Source organism: Vespa velutina, chromosome 7 (assembly GCF_912470025.1).
Source record: "Vespa velutina chromosome 7, iVesVel2.1, whole genome shotgun sequence".
NCBI classification, from domain to species: Eukaryota; Metazoa; Arthropoda; class Insecta; order Hymenoptera; family Vespidae; genus Vespa; species Vespa velutina.
The window spans coordinates 8,021,077-8,038,882 of NC_062194.1; the positions used below are offsets into that span (position 1 = coordinate 8,021,077).

A 17,806-nucleotide genomic window follows, 5' to 3' on the forward strand; every position below is an offset into this window, starting at 1 on the left:
GATAAATTATTATGGTGATATAAATTGAAATATGATAAATGTAGGTATTACATCATATAGGCACGCATTTTTTCACGAAAGAAATGTTTATTATTGTCTTACATTAAAGTGATGTTAAAGAAATCTAATCACGAATCATTAATGTTTATTTTGTTTTATACACACTAATTATTATATAAGTAGCATGTACGTACGATAAATTGTAGCTATAATACTTGATTGCGTAAAAAAAATTTCTAAAATATTTTTTATTTGTTCTCATTTTTTTATATTATTTTTTTGCACAATATAAAAAAAAATGGCCCATTCAAGGGTCTATTATTTATTTAATAATAATTTTATAAATTTTTCACTGTACATAACACTGATTGGATTGACTATTCTTGAAAAAAAATGTACCTTTTATTAAATAATTTAAGAAAAATGTAACGAGATGATATAAATGTATTATAAATAAACAAATATACTGAATACCATATGTTAAACGAATTCTTTGTTTATTCCCTTCTCAGATAAAATGATTTTCAACTAAATTAATAGTTTCCCAAAGTGATAAAAATAAGGAAATAACAATATTTCTTAACTTGCATGCATTTAATTATCATCTGATTTGTACAGTCGTTATTCGTGAATACCATAAATTCTTAGAATTCTATTGTGCCATCTTGATAATCGTATTAGAATAAAATTTGTTTAATTCAAACTACGCTCATCGTCTTCAACACTGTTAGGACAAATATATTCAGTGCATGTATGAATATTATAGATATTTTGTATATTAAAAAAAAAAAAAAAAAAAAAAAAAAAAAAAAAAAAAAAAAAAAAAAAAAAAAATAGGTTATAAATTCAGAAAATGATTTCAATTAAAAAAAAAAAAAAAAAAAAAAAAAAAAAGAAGAAAAAAATATATGTGAAACAAACAGTTCGCACACATTATCATGTTCTTTATACTTAAAAGAACAAAATCAAAATTTATTTATGGATTTTTAAAAACATAAAGAAACAGAAACGTATCCTTCTTAAGTACAGTAAGTGTAAGCAGTATGAACAAATGATATATATATATATACTTATATATATATACATATATATATTATATATAATTCGGAATAGTAAATATAATGGAAGTATCTATTCTTACTTGAAAATGTATTTCAAAGTATAAACCATACGAGCATGTTATTAGCAGTTTCCTTTTCTTGTTTAGCCATACAAAACATATAACAATTTTTGTAAAGATCATAGCAAAACTATGCAAAATAATTAGTTGCGTGGCTATGAGAACCTGACATGAAGTTTTTACAATTGAAGATATTGATATTTATCGTTTATATATCTATTTTGAATGCGTTATTAAAGGCGAAGATGTACCGTTATTATACCGTAAAATTTTAAGTCAATTTATATATCATATAGAAAATGCAAAATCCACAAAGAAGACAAAAATAATACTTCTGATCCTTGGTAAGCAATCGGCGTTTAAAACACGACTCTTCTCAAAGAATAGCACCTATCATATAAGGAACATATTTGTATATTTCATAGTCGTGCTACATTGTACTTGATCTTACAAGTTTCATGCAAATATTCATGTTTATATAAGTTCTTCTATTTACCACATATAATACCAAAGTTGGTATTAAGTAAATACTTCATTCACTTCGATTCATTCGTCAAGTCGTGTATGTATATGTTTATGTGTGTATTATATTACTTATACGTGCCAAGTACACACGTAAAGCATTCATTTTTTTTTTACTTTTTATATTAATTTACACAATACATTTAAAGGAAGCTTGGTTACTATCAATATTATCAACTGGCACAAGATTTCAATTTTTTCGCATCATTAATATCATAATTAAAAAAATGTGATCAAAGAGAAGTAAACTTCCCCAAATCGTCACGAATTGATACGTCACCTTGTGTATATATCATTCACAAATGCAATTTGTGTTCCACATCTAGAGACACCACGATAATTTGTAAACTGATTTAAGTCACTGACTCAATTTCAGATTGTTCCCATTATCCCATTTACAGAGAAAACGATTTAACTGACAGCTAATCGTGTCTCTTAGATAGTGTACTGCGAAACAAATACCAAGATTGTTTCTCTTCTTTGCGAGAAGTATTTGAAAGTAATATATTATTTAAATCTGTCTCTGTCTGAAAAATTTCAGTAGATCATCACAAAATAAGTTCTTCGAGTTCTTTTATTAACTCTGCTTCTTTTTTGATCTTGTCTAATTGATTGATTTCTAATTGTTTCCCTGCTGATAATTGTTCCTTTAATTTTGATATTTGGTCTAGTTTCTGAAACAAAAATGAACAAGCGTTGCAATATATATATATATATATATATATATATTTTTTTTTTTTTTTTTTTTCCCATATGTTTCTTGTATATAAACTACTTACACTTTTAAGTCTCTTTATCTTTTTTTGTTTCTCAGGATCGTCTATAAGATCTGACTCAGATGATGCAACAGCATTACTTTGATATTTTGATGAAGTATTTGAAATCTGACCATTAGTAGTTGGATTATTTGTTTGTAATTGAGAAGACATAGCAATAGCCTCTAATTCTTTCTTAGCTTTTTTTGCTTCGCGTTTCTTTTTTGCCTTTAAAGCAGCTTTTGATGGATTAGCTATAAATTTATATTTATATTATTTACATAAACAATAAAAAGATAACAAAAACAGTATTTAATAATATAATCCTTCTTACCCTCTGTATTGGGTTTTGGCCCAAACTCATCATCATCATGTAATTTGAAAGTTATAGTTTGTCCTCTTGCAGAAGGTGGTCTATATACTTGTTTTGATGCTATATATAAACAAAATTTGAAAATAAATAATTAAAATAAAATGTATTTTTTATGAAACAAAACAAAAGAGCTGACTTTATCATTAAAATATTATGTTAATTGTAAATATGAATAAAAAGTATAAAGGTACCTTGTGGTTGACTTGGTGCGATACCTTCTACAGCTTTGTAACTAATCGGCTTTTCTTTAAATGTATCAAGAGGAAATGTTTGCCAAAGAACTTCCCATAGTTCTTCTTGTTTATTCCATGGCCGTTCATATAATAATGTTCCACTATAATGCCAAATCTTAAACCTATTAAAATTTATAAAATATCAATTAAAATATATATAACTATTCGTTTTTGTAATTTAATAAACGTTCGAAAATATATTTATTTAATGAATTAAAAAATTAAATTTAAGTGCCACTCACCCATTTCCCATTCGCAATCTAGGTGCTGTCGTAGCTGTCATAAAATGTTCACCATCTGGTGACCATTCCAGGAGAGTAGTATCAGGTGCAGAGATTTCGGCAATAAGTTTTTTATTCACGACATCCCATAATTGAATGCCACCAGAAAGATTACCAAAACCAGCTAAGATCATAAGTGCACAGTGGTTAAGGATAATATAATATAAGTAGTTCCTACTTCATGAATCGATTCATATCAATTCGTAAAATAGGAATTTGTAATTACAAATATTTTAATAAACAGCTTTCTAATATTTAATACAGTAATAATATATCAGCATACTAAAATCAATAATGTATTTGGATTATCTTTTCGATCTAATTTTCCATATGGAAGTTAAAGAAAGTTCTTATTATTATTTCATTATAATTAATTCATCCTTTAATAATTAATTCTTAAGTAAGTAAAAAAAGGATATTGTTTCCATGAGGATTGTAATATATACTGTTCCTATGCAGTGCACCAAATTCAAATATTGGTTCACATTTAAGATTAAAGAGTGTAGCTTTTGCAGGCATAAAACCATAAACAACACAGAATTCTGTGTTTTTTGGAGACCATTGCACTGAATAAATAGGACCTTCTTTACCTATATAAAAAGAGATTATATTTTAGGGGTGATTTTTTTTTTATATTAATTTAGCGACTTATAATATAATAGTTTATTATACTATAAAAATTGATTTCTACAGTAACTTACTGAGCATGACCATAGCTGTTTCTCTTTTTGTACTAACATAGTGTAATGTTTGTTTTCCATAATAGGAAGCTTTATCAATCTCTGTGCTTGTCATTAATAATGCATTTGTTCCTTTTTGATTCCAATAAATGTCTACTCTATCAGCCTATTAATATACAATTATGTTTACATATTCCATTTACATCATATATACATATATCATATATACATAATCTCATATTACCTGAAAGAAACTTTTACTTGCTAAAGCCTGTGTTGATTCAAATTTTGGATACTGGAATAATCTACCGAGTGAGGGCTGGCCTGATTTTCCTAAAATATTTAAATTAATAAAAATTAATTATTTAATAGAAACAATGGAAATACAACTAATTATAAAAATGAAAGATTCTAAATACAGAAAAAAATGATTATCACATCAAAATACTCTTGCTTGCTTATAATTGTATCAATATATTTGTTTATCAATGAATTTAATTAACCTATGTATTAATGTTACATCAACATGACATGAATTACCAGGCACATAGCAAAGGATGTGGTACGGAGCATTATTGGGCGCTATACTAAATTTAGCAACTTTGGCTATGTTTATCCTGTGTACAATTTTTTCAAAATTGGCATCTTCATAAAATATGACATCTGCACCCATCAATATTCCACAGATTTTCTCATCACTTGACCATTGAGGCTCCCTAAGTGGATGCAATACAAATGAGGAAATAGCACATAAATATGAAATATAAAAAATGTCTGATACTAAAGCAAAATTTCTTTTATTGTACAAACATGTACAATAACAGAGAATAATTGTAAAAAAATATACTATGATATTTATATATCATTATATTACATGTATAAAAAATAAAAAATATATATGAAAAAATATATAATATAAAATAAATATATTTTTCATAGATAGAAATTTACAAAATTTTATTATTTATGTAACACTACACTAAAAAATTCTAAAATTTAGTAGCAATTGCTAAAGAAGATATTATTAAATAAAAATTTATAAAAAATTAGAGATGCAATATATATGTCATGCTTAACAAAAATTTCTTTTTAACGCAAATTTAAAAGGCTCCCTTAAAAGATATACAATGATGAAAAAGCTAATGGTACTATAATATACATATCAAATATTCAAATTTATTAAAAAATATAAAATGCTTAATTTAAAAATTATACATTACCAATCTCTTTGCTTTTTCTGTATAAAACTCTTCACTAACTCATTGGTTTCTGTTTTCCATATATGAAGATTAGGTAGTGTTGCTGAAATTAATTTAGAAATATATAATACTATAATTGACATTTCAATAAAATATATTTTATAGTTAATACCAATGAATGGCTCCCATGTCATGAAATATGTCCCCTTACTGGAGAATTGTATAGCACTAACTTTTGGTTTTTTAATTTCTGTGATAATTTTCCATGTATTACAAAGTACAATTTTAACAGAGGTTTCATTAGTCCATGCAAAGTAACGTCCATCTGGACTAAATAACATAACTCTGCACAATTTACTATCATCTTTAGGAAATGTTGTCACTGGTTCGTACGAAGGTGGTCCTTGTCCTAAACTGATACCAGTGGAACCTCGCACTAGAGGTTAAAAAACGTATTAAAATTTATTTCTCATATATGCATATGTTGTGTGTGTGTTGCGTGTGCGCGCGCGTATGTGTATATATATAAAATATAAAAAGATATTTTGTTATTTTATTACATTCAATTATATAATAAAGTATGTTATGATATAATTGATTGTATATAAAGGGGCAAATTCAGTCAAAATTATGATAAAATATGTTATTCTACTTGGAAATTATAAAAAAAGGAAGGTTATACATATGTATACTTATATGTACGCATATGTAGATACGGTTACGTATTTATTCCGTTTTAAGAAATATTAAAAGGAAACTTTATCTGAGAATATGTATATTGAAAAAATAATAAACTATAATCATTATTAGAAAAGAATTGAGTAAATTAATACCGCATGATGCATTTTAGAAGAATGAATTGCATGATGTTATGAAGCTAAAATTTTATGGAACAAAGAAAGCTCATATATCATGAAAAAGTGATGTTTGTTTGATACATAAGAAAAAATAAATCATTTAAGTTTTAAGCAAATATGTATATTATCAAAACATTGTGAAATTGCTTACCAGCAACACAGGGGACAGTTAACGCCATTTTACCTCCGTTACCATGTGGTATCATAATATCGAACATCGACCCGCGTCACGATTATAAACGATTGTTTGAGTACAATCGACTTATACTTTTTTAAAAATATTTACACTAATAAAATGTAATTATATTAATATTAAATATAATATGTATTAATAATAAAAATTAGATAATTTTTGTAAAACGTTACAATGCATACTAAGTATATATTCATTTATGACGTTAAGTTCAAAAGTCATTTATGCTTATCAAATAACATGTCGAAGAAATTTTTATTTTTTTAATTTTAACGTTAATATATTTATTTTATACTATTATCTTTATAATATTTTTTTTTAATTATGCTATGTAATAATATTATATATTACGTAATCATCATCAAACAAAAAAATTTTAAATTTGATTAGTTATCAACAAAGCAAACCACATCGTTCCATCATTTTGTAATAAAAAAAATTAAAAAATCACAATCTGTACGTTTTAATCACAGAATCTATTTAATAGTTTTATGCGCGTGTCTACTAGGCTACTCTATATAGGATATTTCATAGATGTAATATATATATAGTGAATCATTGTCATCTGTGTATATAGTACATATATCCTAATACATTTGCGACTGTAAATTGACACCTATCGTCGTACTTAGGGTATGGCAAGTTCATGTTTTAGGTGAGTGTGACTCTGATGCTGTGTTTCTTAATTGTTTAATATCGTTCTACATTTGTTTTATGTATATACATATAATCAATGTTTTGCCAGTTGTAAAGTCTGATATATGTTCTTTATTACATTTATCTGATCTTCTTGAGGTTATATTTATTGTACTCGCTTGTTAAATCGAAGTAAGTAAATAAAAATTGTGTTCTATTATATTTTATTAATATATTTAATTAGTTATTGTTAAAACTGAATATATTAATAATGAAAGAAAAAAAGTAAGTGTAACCATACACCTATAGAAATTAAATTTAAACAAATTCAAAGATTTTTTATAATTACACTTTAATTCATTCCATTAGAATGTATATTTTTTGTTTGTATGTGCATGCACATAATTTGGAAGTTATATGTGTTTATAGCAACGTGGACGAGTATGGCTTTGAACGACCCCAAAATTTTGATTATGAAACGTATGAAGAATTTATGTCCGAATATCTTAAAGTTCTTGCAAAACGTGCCAAAAAATGGGCAGAAATTATCGGCGAAGGAAAGTCTTTACAACGAAGTATTATGATAAAAAGATATGTTCGTAAAGGTATTCCAGGAGAATATAGAGGTCTGGTAAGAACTTTATATCAATTTATATAATTTATTTAATGGAATTTGCAATTAATTTGCAATAAGTTGTTAACATATATTAATTAAATACATATTAACTATTAACTAAAATTTTATTCATACAGGTATGGCTTTCCATTAGTGGAGGGGAAGAGATGAAAAATGCAGCGCCTGATCTTTATGAAAAATTGTTACAACCACCACATAATGCAGAACTTGTTTCTGTTATAAAAACTGATCTCCCACGAACTTTTCCTGATAATATTTTTTTTAATAATATTGAAAATCAACAACATCAATTATACAATATTTTGTTAGCATTTGCTCATCAAAATAAAACTGTCGGATATTGTCAAGTAAGGTTTTACTCATATACTTCCATGTAAAAAATAATAGTATTATAAATATTTTTTAAATATTTTCACATATCAAACAATATCTTATTTTTTCTTTTTTAGGGTCTTAATTACATAGCAGGATTACTTTTATTAGTAACTAAAAGTGAAGAAACAGCATTTTGGTTATTAAAAGTATTAATAGACAAAATTTTACCAGATTACTACACTCCAACAATGGACGGACTGCTTACCGACATAGATGTATTGGCAGAATTAGTTAGGTAAAATAAACACAAATTCTTTCAGCCATTAAATTCATAGTAATTCTTTCCAAATACGAATAAGAATTTGTTTCTATGAATTGTATAAAACTAGACTATTGGCCAACACATTGGGATATTCTACATTTATAATCTCACTCTAGAATAAAGATGCCGGACATCTATCAACATGTAACAAATTTAGGATTACCATGGCCAGTGATTACAACGAAGTGGTTCGTGTGTTTATTTGCTGAAGTTTTGCCAATTGAGGTAAAAATAAATGATTTTTTAAAAATATTTCTTTAAATTTAATAATATCAAATAAATAATATCCATACTTAATCATTTGAAATTTACAGACAACATTGCGTATATGGGATTGTCTGTTTTACGAAGGTACGAAAATAATATTTCGTGTCGCACTGACACTTATAAAACGAAATAAAGATAATTTATTAGCTTGTCAAGATTTTACTTTGCTAGCTGAGTGTTTTAAAGAAATTACAAAAGATAGTATTGTTTTACAGTGTCATGATTTCATGCAGGTAAGATATTTTATCATGTAATTAAAAATATAAAGTATAATAATTTTTTTAAATATGTGTTAATGACTACATAAAGATATATTAATTTGAATATTTGTCTAAATTTTTGCTAGAGTATTTTTAAAGTACCTGGATCACTGCCTGGTAGCACAATAGTAAAATTACGAACAAAAGTTACACAACGACGTATGGAACAAAAAGAGAATAAGTTAAGGCGATAGTATCTATAAAAGGATACCATTATCCACCGAAATAATCTAGTCCTTAATTCTTGTTTCAAAATTGATATAATAAAAGTAAACTTGTATAATTAGATAAGCACGTAGCAATGTTGTAAATATACATTCAAAATTAGAGTGTTACAAAATTGCATTGTAATATATATATATTAATTGCCTTATTTTTGACCGAAGGTATAAATGACTTTATTGTAAATTTATTATGATAAAGACAAGCACGTACGATATAAAATCTTTATGCAATACAACAAAACACATAACATGATCTACAATTTTGTAGCTCCTTTCATTTTATGTATATTATTCCACATTTGATTTTGTATTTGTGATTAGATATAAAATATATTTTAAGAATTACATCTAGTATAATTACCTTAAATGTACATATTAAATTGTAATGTAGCCTCGCAATGAATGTACAATACAAAGAATTTATTTATTAGACATTAAATTATTTGCAATATATAGTTTATATTTTTATGTACACTGAAATTTGTTTTCTTACAAGAAAATTCATTAGATATATATACTACTTTAATTAAATTATTATTTAATCATTTCTCTAATAAATCTTTAGCTTCATTTATCTTTGCTGCAAGATATGGAGAACCACCTCGATCAGGATGATTTACACTCATTACTTTTTTAAAATTTTCTTTTACTTTTGCTTTACTTGCGGTAGGTGGAACTCCTAATATTAAACTAGCTTCCCGCTTAGTCATCTTAGATTCAAAACCACCTTTATAATATTTGCTGTTTGCTAATGACTGATATATAAAGAAATAATATAATGTAATAAACTAAATAAAATTCATTCTTATTTGAGATAAGTAACAAAAATAAATAAATACTTGAGAATCCAATTGTGATATATTTTTCAAAGTTTCTGTCATCCTTTGAGAAAAAGCTGGCATATTTTTAAGCACATAGCGTCCAGCAAAACCTGCCACAGCAAGACCTAACCCAGTTACTATTACTGTAGTAGCCTAAAATAATATATAAAATATCGATAAAATTTATAAAATAAATACAGCAAATTACATATATATATATATATATATATATATATATATGTGCAGTCAATTAAATATTTTAATAATCAACTCTTATATGAATTTCAGTTATAAATTATATGGTAACTATATATTAAAGAATGATTTCTAATTACCCATCATTATTACCGCATTACTACGATTATAGGAATTATTTATTTCAAATTATAATTATTATTACTAGCGATTATTTCATTTGTTATTTCTTTACTATTACAAACATATATGAAATCATTACACAATATTGCAACACAAAATCACTTGAAACTATAAATACAATATGAAGACATAACCTACGATTAAGTCTAATCTTCTGAAATTCTTAAAGAAACAAATAATTGGCGATTTATAATTATATATCTATATTTATATGATTGTTTAAATTAACTAAAATTTAAAATATTTTATATAGACAAAACATGTTATATTAGAACATTTCGAAATGATATTATATAAAATACGTGTTTAATATCTTTCCATTTCTTACCATCGTGTGTGAATATCAAAATTAAAATCAATTTACTTAAATGATTCTAAGAATATATATTGTAAATCGATAACTATATGAATAAATCATAAATTGTATTCTCGTTAATTTCTCAGTTTTTCTTACCATTTTACAAAAGATTTTGAAACAAGGTGAACCTTGTCACGAACCAAGATTTCGTTCATTCGTAATTTGCGGTAAAACTAACCTAGACTACTCTGAGTGAAATTAAGTTATATATCATAGTAATTGTAACAATCAGCAGATGGAAGCACTTACATCATTGATTACAATTTACTTTCACGAAGGTCAATCTTTTTATCTCTAAACGTAGTTCATTCGTAAATAATTCATTAGAAATAAAATTCGTTAGATTTGTTGAAAAAAACAAAATTATTTTTCATGTTAATATATATAATAGATCATATAAAATATTTATGGTAATTAAAGAATAATTAATATAAAATTCTTATATATTGAATATTAGAATTAATATATATGTATGTGTGTGCGTGTAAAACAATTATATAAATATGTATAAAGTTTATTTAAAAATTAAGGATTGCAAGATATTTTTTAAATTAATTCGGAAATGTATATTAAACGATTAGTAAAATAAAATTATAATTGAACATTTAATTTAGTTTCGATAACTAGTCAGTTTAATATTATCTTCGGTGATAATAAATTAAATACAGTAAATACGAGAAGATCGAACATAATAACGTTTAGATATATTAATTTCACATTGTCAATTAATATTAGCGTCTTTTGTTAATATGTCCTATGTTTTCTTCATTATCTTTTTTCTTGTACGATTTCAATTAATTACAAATTAATTAAATAATTTTCTATATACGTTTTCAATTTCTCTTTTCATATATCTGATATTTTTCTTTTCTTAAATTACATAATCAAGCATAAAAATATTATTTACATTTTGTCTCAGATTTCATTAATTCTCTCATACATATTTTTGTTCTAAGAAATTCTATATATCTAACAATAAAAGAATCGAAAATAAGTCATCGACGACTTACGTAAAGATAAAAAAGACTATAATAAATATTATAACATCGTGCGAACCATCAACCAAAATAATAAAATTATCTCAAATAGAAACGAAAAAGATATGACGAAAGTAATTACGTTTTTCTAGTGTGTATATATACATACACACACACAGATATTATACATATGTAATTCCACTTGACATTGGTAGTACGAAATTTACGTTATCGAAATTTACCTTTCCGTTTTACAAAACAATTAAAATTGTTTTCAAAGAAATAAAAATTTACTATTTACTGTTTTACTATTGCTCATTTAATTACATACATTGCGAATTCATTATTAATTCTCTCTCTCTCTCTCTCTCTCTCTCTCTCTCTCTCTCTCTCTCTCTCTCTCTCTCTCTCTCTCTTTCTCTCTTTCTTTCTCTCCCATTCTCTCTCTGTTTCGCACACATTTCCGTTAGAAAAATATCTTATCAAAATAAAACAAAGTTTCAGAGAAATAAAACAAAACTAAACAAAATAAAATGAAAATAAAAATAAAATCTATCCAATATAAAAGATGGATAAAACGAATTATAATTTCAATCGATACTAATTGTTCGATCTCCGATGATCACGATCCTGTCCAATTAAATTTACATTTGAAAGATTACAATAAGAAAGAGAGAGAGAGAGAGAGAGAGAGAGAGAGAGAGAGAGAGAGAGAAAGAGAGAGTGAGAGTAAGAGAAAGAGAAAGAGAAAGAAAGTAATATGACATTAAATCGATATAACTATCGAATCTCATTCGTTCTCTTGAAGATGATGTCTCGTGATTTTCACCGTGAATACGACGATTTAGCCATGACGAGAAAGAGGGAAAAGGAGAAGAGAAGAGAGCAGGGATCTGATAGAAAGAGAAAGAGAAAGAGAAAGAGAAAGAGAAAGAGAAAGAGAAAGAGTGAGCAGAATTGCGTAACTATAACAGAGCTGGGATCTATATTTTAACTCGCGTTTTGTCGTAAGAGCAGCTGCTAGTTGGAGTCTTCCCTTTCAAAAGCTTGCCTTTACGTGTTAGTATATAACCGGAGTTACAGAGGCAACGAACGAAGATGGAGAACATGGTATATTCGGATGAAAAAACAAAGACGAAGAAAAGGCACCAAGGTGCAAAGAGAAGCCTCCTGGGTGGACGACCAACATATTTATAGTCACGCGCGACTTTACTCTCTTACATTCAAATGTATATACAATCTATGAATGTATCTATGGATGTGTATGCATGTACGTACGTGTATATATATATATATATTTTTGTATTTTTGTAAAACTTATACCTGGATATAATAGGCGACAATATGCTGCTATATTCACAAATTAGTTTTATCTTCAAGATAGTTGCATCATTGGCTTATATACACAGATGTGGTAACTCGATTATAAAAAAAAAATTCTTAACGCGTAAATCCTCTCGGTACACAACACATAATACAAAACACACACACACGCGCGTGCGCGCACACACACGCATGCATATACCTCCCGAAAATCGTATAACTCATTTTCTTTTAGTTTTATGAGAGATATTAGAAATGTTATTCAATCTTATAAAGTTTGTCAGTTTAAGATAAACTACATCGGTTTTTATATTTATACTTCTTCTTACTCTATTAATGATAATAATGATAATAACAATAATAATAAAGTTTGCCTTCTTTTCATATGTTAAATCTGAAATTTTCGACAGAATTACAATGATTATCCTTAGATAAAGTTTTTCAAATTCTTCAAATATTTTTATTAACCATAATATATACTATTGCTTATCATGAATATTTACCATGTAGCGATAAATCCATCCGTATGATTTCAGTAAATAACCTTATGCCGAATGTAATAAAATAATACTACGTAAATATAAGATTAACGAAAATAAAGAGAATTCATTGTTAAACGAGATCATTTTATTAATATTTTAATTGTTAGTCAAATGTATTTACATGTATGCAGATATCAAAGAGAATAACGTAAAATTAAGAAAAATAATTATTTATAAAACACAGTTTAAAAATAATTAACCAAACAATAAGAGATTTGTAAAAGTATGAAGATATTTTTATTGTAAAACATTAATTAATTTTAAAATAAAAACAGAAATGAAAAGTATCTCGAAGATAAAAAAAGATAAAATATTTTGTAAGAATGACAAAAATTTCATTCTATCAAAAAGATAAGATCTAATTTATATTCGAAAATAAGTTAATACGAACAAAAAACCGATTGGCTGATGTATGTATATATACCTATATTTTAAATTGCAATAAAATTGAAAGCGATCCTTTTCATTTTAGAGAATAAGGATGTTTTTATCTATCGACATTCTTAGTTCTCCTGCATATCTGAAGGCTGTGTCTAGTGCTGTCCTCTACGATCTAGTTTTATAGTTGGTAGTCTGCTTCATTAGAAAGGTAGATACTCTATCTGATATCGAAAGGAAGCAACATAATAGCAGATCCTATAGTGTAAATAGCGACTATCGGTAATACTAATCGTTACGTTACAATATGGAGTAAATATTTACATATGTGTATATATACGTGAGTATGTAAAGTATGTAATATATAATATATCTATATTTATACAATGCTTTTTATTTTTTTCCTATATATATAATTATCGTTTTTTTTATGGCTATTATGGTATGTTTATTATTTTATTGCCTTTTGTAACAGTTAAATAATTATATAGCTAACAATGATATTGAAAAGGTCACAGAACGTAAAAATAGGTTAACTGTAATAATTTTATGATTAGTTAAAAATGCTTAAAGTTACCGGAAGAATGAGTACTTCGAGGGAAGAGAGAGTAGTATATTAGTGTAATGTGTATCCGTGTGCTCTGGTTACCTGTTAGAATATAACTTCGTCTTTCTAATCAATTTGCGTCGATTTAAATGTAATTTATATTTTAATAATATCCTACATATTTTATATCGGCAAAGAAAATATAAATTTCGTTAAACGGAAATAAATGGTATTTAACAATTTGAAGTGCTTAACTAATGTAACATATACAGCGCTATTCAAAGTTACTCTTCTAATTAGCTTAATCGGTTTTAATCAGTAAAGATAAATAAAACAAGAAACAAACATAATTACTATTATTATTTGGTATCGCATTTTAAGTCATCAATTCGTACCACTAATGTATATACAGCGCTATTCAAAGGTACTCTTTTAATTGGCTTAAAATAGCTTAACATAGTTTACTCGAATTTAGCGAGAAAAGATAAATAAAATAAGAAACAAATATTATTATTGTTGTTGTTATTATTATTATTATTATTTGGTATAATATTTCAATCGATCAATTCGTACCGTTAATATATGTACAGCGCTATTCAAAGGTACTCTTTTAATTGGCTTAAAATAGCTTAACATAGTTTACCTGAATTTAGCGAGTAAAGATGAATAAACTAAGAAACAAATATTATTATTATTGTTGTTGTTATTATTATTATTATTATTATTATTTGGTATAATATTTCAATCGATCAATTCGTACCGTTAATATATGTACAGCGCTATTCAAAGGTACTCTTTTAATTGGCTTAAAATAGCTTAACATAGTTTACCTGAATTTAGCGAGTAAAGATGAATAAACTAAGAAACAGATATTATTATTATTGTTGTTGTTATTATTATTATTATTATTATTATTATTTGGTATAATATTTCAATCGATCAATTCGTACCGTTAATATATTTACAGCGCTATTCAAAGTACTCTTCTAAATGGCTTAACATCTTCTAAATGCCTTAACCTAGCTTAACCAAGTTTAACGAGTAAAAATGAATAAACTAAAAAACAAATATTATTACTATTATTATTATTATTATTATTATTTGGTATAATATTTTAATCGATCAATTTGTACTGTTAATATGTATACAGTACTATTCAAAGTTACTTTTCTAATTATTTTAATATAGCTTATCTAACTTAACCGGGTTTAACCAGTCAAGATGAATGAACTAAGAAACAAACATCATTATGACGATTATTATTATTATTTGGTATAGTATTTGAATTGATTAATTCATATCACTAATATATATAATATATATAATATAATGCTATTCAAAGTTACTCTTCTAATTAGCTTGATTAGTATTAATCGTTAAAGATAAAAAAAAACAAGAAACAAACATCTTTATTACTATTATTTTTTAATGTTGCATTTTAATTAATCAAATTTGTGTCTCATCTTAATGAAGCGCGATGCAGTTAATAATGAATTACGTATGACCCATTTATTTGATGCAACAAATATGTAATGAACTTCAAGCGTAGACCGATATCTATCGATATACGAATCGAAACACACAAGTCGAAAGTGGAAAATCGATTCTGAATTCAAATGAAAGTGTAGTTAGAGAGGAAAAACAATAAGAAGAGAGAGAGAGAGATGTATACATATATATATACATATATATATATATATGTATGTATAGATGTATATACATATATACGTAGAGACAATTACGTTCGCAGGCAACTAATCAAATAGATACAAGCACGCATATGCATATGTATATAAATATGAAGTGTAATGTCTCTCGTAAAGACCCTTGTAAAAAATCAAATTAAGATGAGCATACGTTTTAGGTTAGTCGTTGTTATGTATGTATCTATGACAAACTTTAGTCGAAAAGTATCAAACATACGTGCAATCGATAACACAGTGCTTCTTTGAAGCGCTTCCCTTTAACTTTTTCAATGCCGACTTCTTATTCGAGAACAATGGACGATGTATGCAAAAAGAAACGTGAAAAGCTTCGAACGGTATATATGGTAAGCGTATATGCGTACGTGTATATGTGTTTGCATAGAATAGCCACGTTCGCCGGTCTCATAGAACTAAATTACGAAAAAAGGAATGAATTTCAAAATAAAAAAAGAAAAAAGAAAAAACCAAAATCAAATCGGATCAAATCGAATCAAATCGAATCGAATCGAATCGAATGAAATCAAATCAAATCGCGACGTGCTTGTATACTACGTGCGTAGACTTTCACGCGGGACGATCAGCTGTTAGCAAGTTAGTATGACCCTTCTCTTTTATGCCATCTTCGGCATACTCGCGTTATCATTAGTTTTAAGTTCTAACTTGATCACCATCTAACGTTCACGCCACGCAACCGTCGCAACATATATACGGTGCATTTATAACCTCGCTCTACCAAGCGATTAAATTTCGTAACCGACTCGTTTAGTGAGTTTCTCGACGACACTGCAACAACTCTCTTTCTCTCTTTCTCTCTCTCTCTCTCTTCCTACCTCCCCCCTCCCTCCTTCCTCTGTACCTCTTTCTCTCTACCTCTTTCTCTTTACCTCTTCCTCTCTCTTTCTCTTTCTCTATCTCATTCTTGTTTTCTCTCCCACCATTTACCACCAATCCTACACGACAGAACATATAAATACATATATACATTTTTTATGGATGTATGCGTAAGTACATTTTTACGTTTACGTCTATACACTTTGTATCATATGTTTATCTTACTTTTTTATCTTACACATAGAGAACGTTTATCAATTATATGTTTATTTTACATCATATCTAGGTAAGTATCTATATTTAGGTATATCTGACATATGTTATATTATACATATTGTTACATATTCACATGTGTTCTATATTCTTTATAACAGGTGATTATCATTATTAATGTTTTTTTTCTCTTTTTTTCCTTTTTTTTTTTTTTTTTTTTTTAATTACTTATAAAAAGTTTTTATTGCAATCAGAGCTCGCAGAGTTCACTCTATAAATTAGATGAAGATAAAAAGGAGAAAAGAATGATTTTTTAAATGCATCGATGATAACAATTTTTCAATTAAATTAATTGTATCCAATCGTTTCGCTTTATATAAGATATAATGTATGTAGATATAGATAAATTTGTTTATCGTTTCAAGAAACGAATCAATTCAATTATGAACAGTTTTATTAAATAATTGATTTCAATGTTGTCAGCCTTGTCGTAGAATCGACTGGCATCCTATGTAAATCGTTAATCCTTGAAATCAACGAAAAAGTTATTTCATCATTTCCATAAATCGATATGAATCCGTTTGGCTTGTTTTTTTTTTACTACCAATATACAATCTCTTGCGCGCGTGTCTATACGTGAAAATCGTTGCAGTATACACACATATATATATATATATATATATATATATATATATATATATATATATCAAGTACCCTCCCGCTTTGCAATATAATCGTGTATCGAAAAGGAAAATATACAAATGTTCGAACATTATTTGATGCTATTATGATATACTACGAAAATATACTTTTTTATTTATGGATAAAGATATAACGGTAGAGATAGATCATTTGAAT

At 26.4% G+C, this 17,806-nt stretch overlaps 3 protein-coding genes and 1 long non-coding RNA gene across 7 annotated transcripts; 2 read left to right on the forward strand and 2 right to left on the reverse strand.

Moving 5' to 3' along the window:
* Nucleotides 1-923: 923 nt before the first annotated feature.
* On the reverse strand, nucleotides 924-6,370 carry LOC124950452 (eukaryotic translation initiation factor 2A). 2 transcript variants are annotated; one of them, XM_047497173.1, is made up of 12 exons: nucleotides 6,172-6,357; nucleotides 5,336-5,599; nucleotides 5,185-5,266; nucleotides 4,505-4,680; nucleotides 4,209-4,297; nucleotides 3,986-4,130; nucleotides 3,704-3,874; nucleotides 3,246-3,420; nucleotides 2,962-3,125; nucleotides 2,732-2,830; nucleotides 2,422-2,651; nucleotides 924-2,316 (listed from the first exon to the last, which is right to left on the reverse strand). In XM_047497173.1, the coding sequence occupies exons 1-12, from the start codon at nucleotides 6,236-6,238 to the stop codon at nucleotides 2,191-2,193; spliced, it is 1,788 nt and encodes a 595-aa protein (XP_047353129.1). In that variant the 5' UTR covers nucleotides 6,239-6,357; the 3' UTR covers nucleotides 924-2,190. The 2 variants fall into 2 exon arrangements, with proteins under 2 accessions (XP_047353129.1, XP_047353128.1); XM_047497172.1 differs by having other exon boundaries at nucleotides 5,185-5,599; nucleotides 6,172-6,370.
* A 256-nt stretch (nucleotides 6,371-6,626) lies between these two features.
* On the forward strand, nucleotides 6,627-9,346 carry LOC124950459 (growth hormone-regulated TBC protein 1-A). 2 transcript variants are annotated; one of them, XM_047497185.1, is made up of 8 exons: nucleotides 6,627-6,868; nucleotides 7,009-7,041; nucleotides 7,279-7,480; nucleotides 7,603-7,833; nucleotides 7,936-8,096; nucleotides 8,240-8,348; nucleotides 8,438-8,623; nucleotides 8,737-9,346. In XM_047497185.1, exons 1-8 carry the CDS (start codon nucleotides 6,849-6,851, stop codon nucleotides 8,842-8,844), a joined length of 1,050 nt encoding a protein of 349 aa, XP_047353141.1. In that variant the 5' UTR covers nucleotides 6,627-6,848; the 3' UTR covers nucleotides 8,845-9,346. The 2 variants fall into 2 exon arrangements, with proteins under 2 accessions (XP_047353141.1, XP_047353143.1); XM_047497187.1 differs by lacking the exon at nucleotides 7,009-7,041 and having other exon boundaries at nucleotides 6,628-6,868.
* LOC124950468 (mitochondrial import inner membrane translocase subunit TIM14) lies at nucleotides 7,827-10,671 on the reverse strand. 2 transcript variants are annotated; one of them, XM_047497210.1, is made up of 3 exons: nucleotides 10,528-10,671; nucleotides 9,714-9,848; nucleotides 7,827-9,629 (listed from the first exon to the last, which is right to left on the reverse strand). In XM_047497210.1, exons 1-3 carry the CDS (start codon nucleotides 10,528-10,530, stop codon nucleotides 9,417-9,419), a joined length of 351 nt encoding a protein of 116 aa, XP_047353166.1. In that variant the 5' UTR covers nucleotides 10,531-10,671; the 3' UTR covers nucleotides 7,827-9,416. The 2 variants fall into 2 exon arrangements, with proteins under 2 accessions (XP_047353166.1, XP_047353167.1); XM_047497211.1 differs by lacking the exon at nucleotides 10,528-10,671 and adding an exon at nucleotides 10,402-10,524.
* A 1,260-nt stretch (nucleotides 10,672-11,931) lies between these two features.
* On the forward strand, nucleotides 11,932-15,076 carry LOC124950471. Its single transcript, XR_007101373.1, has 2 exons — nucleotides 11,932-12,678; nucleotides 13,746-15,076. It is a non-coding gene; the product is annotated as an uncharacterized LOC124950471 (long non-coding RNA).
* The last annotated feature ends 2,730 nt before the right edge of the window (nucleotides 15,077-17,806 follow it).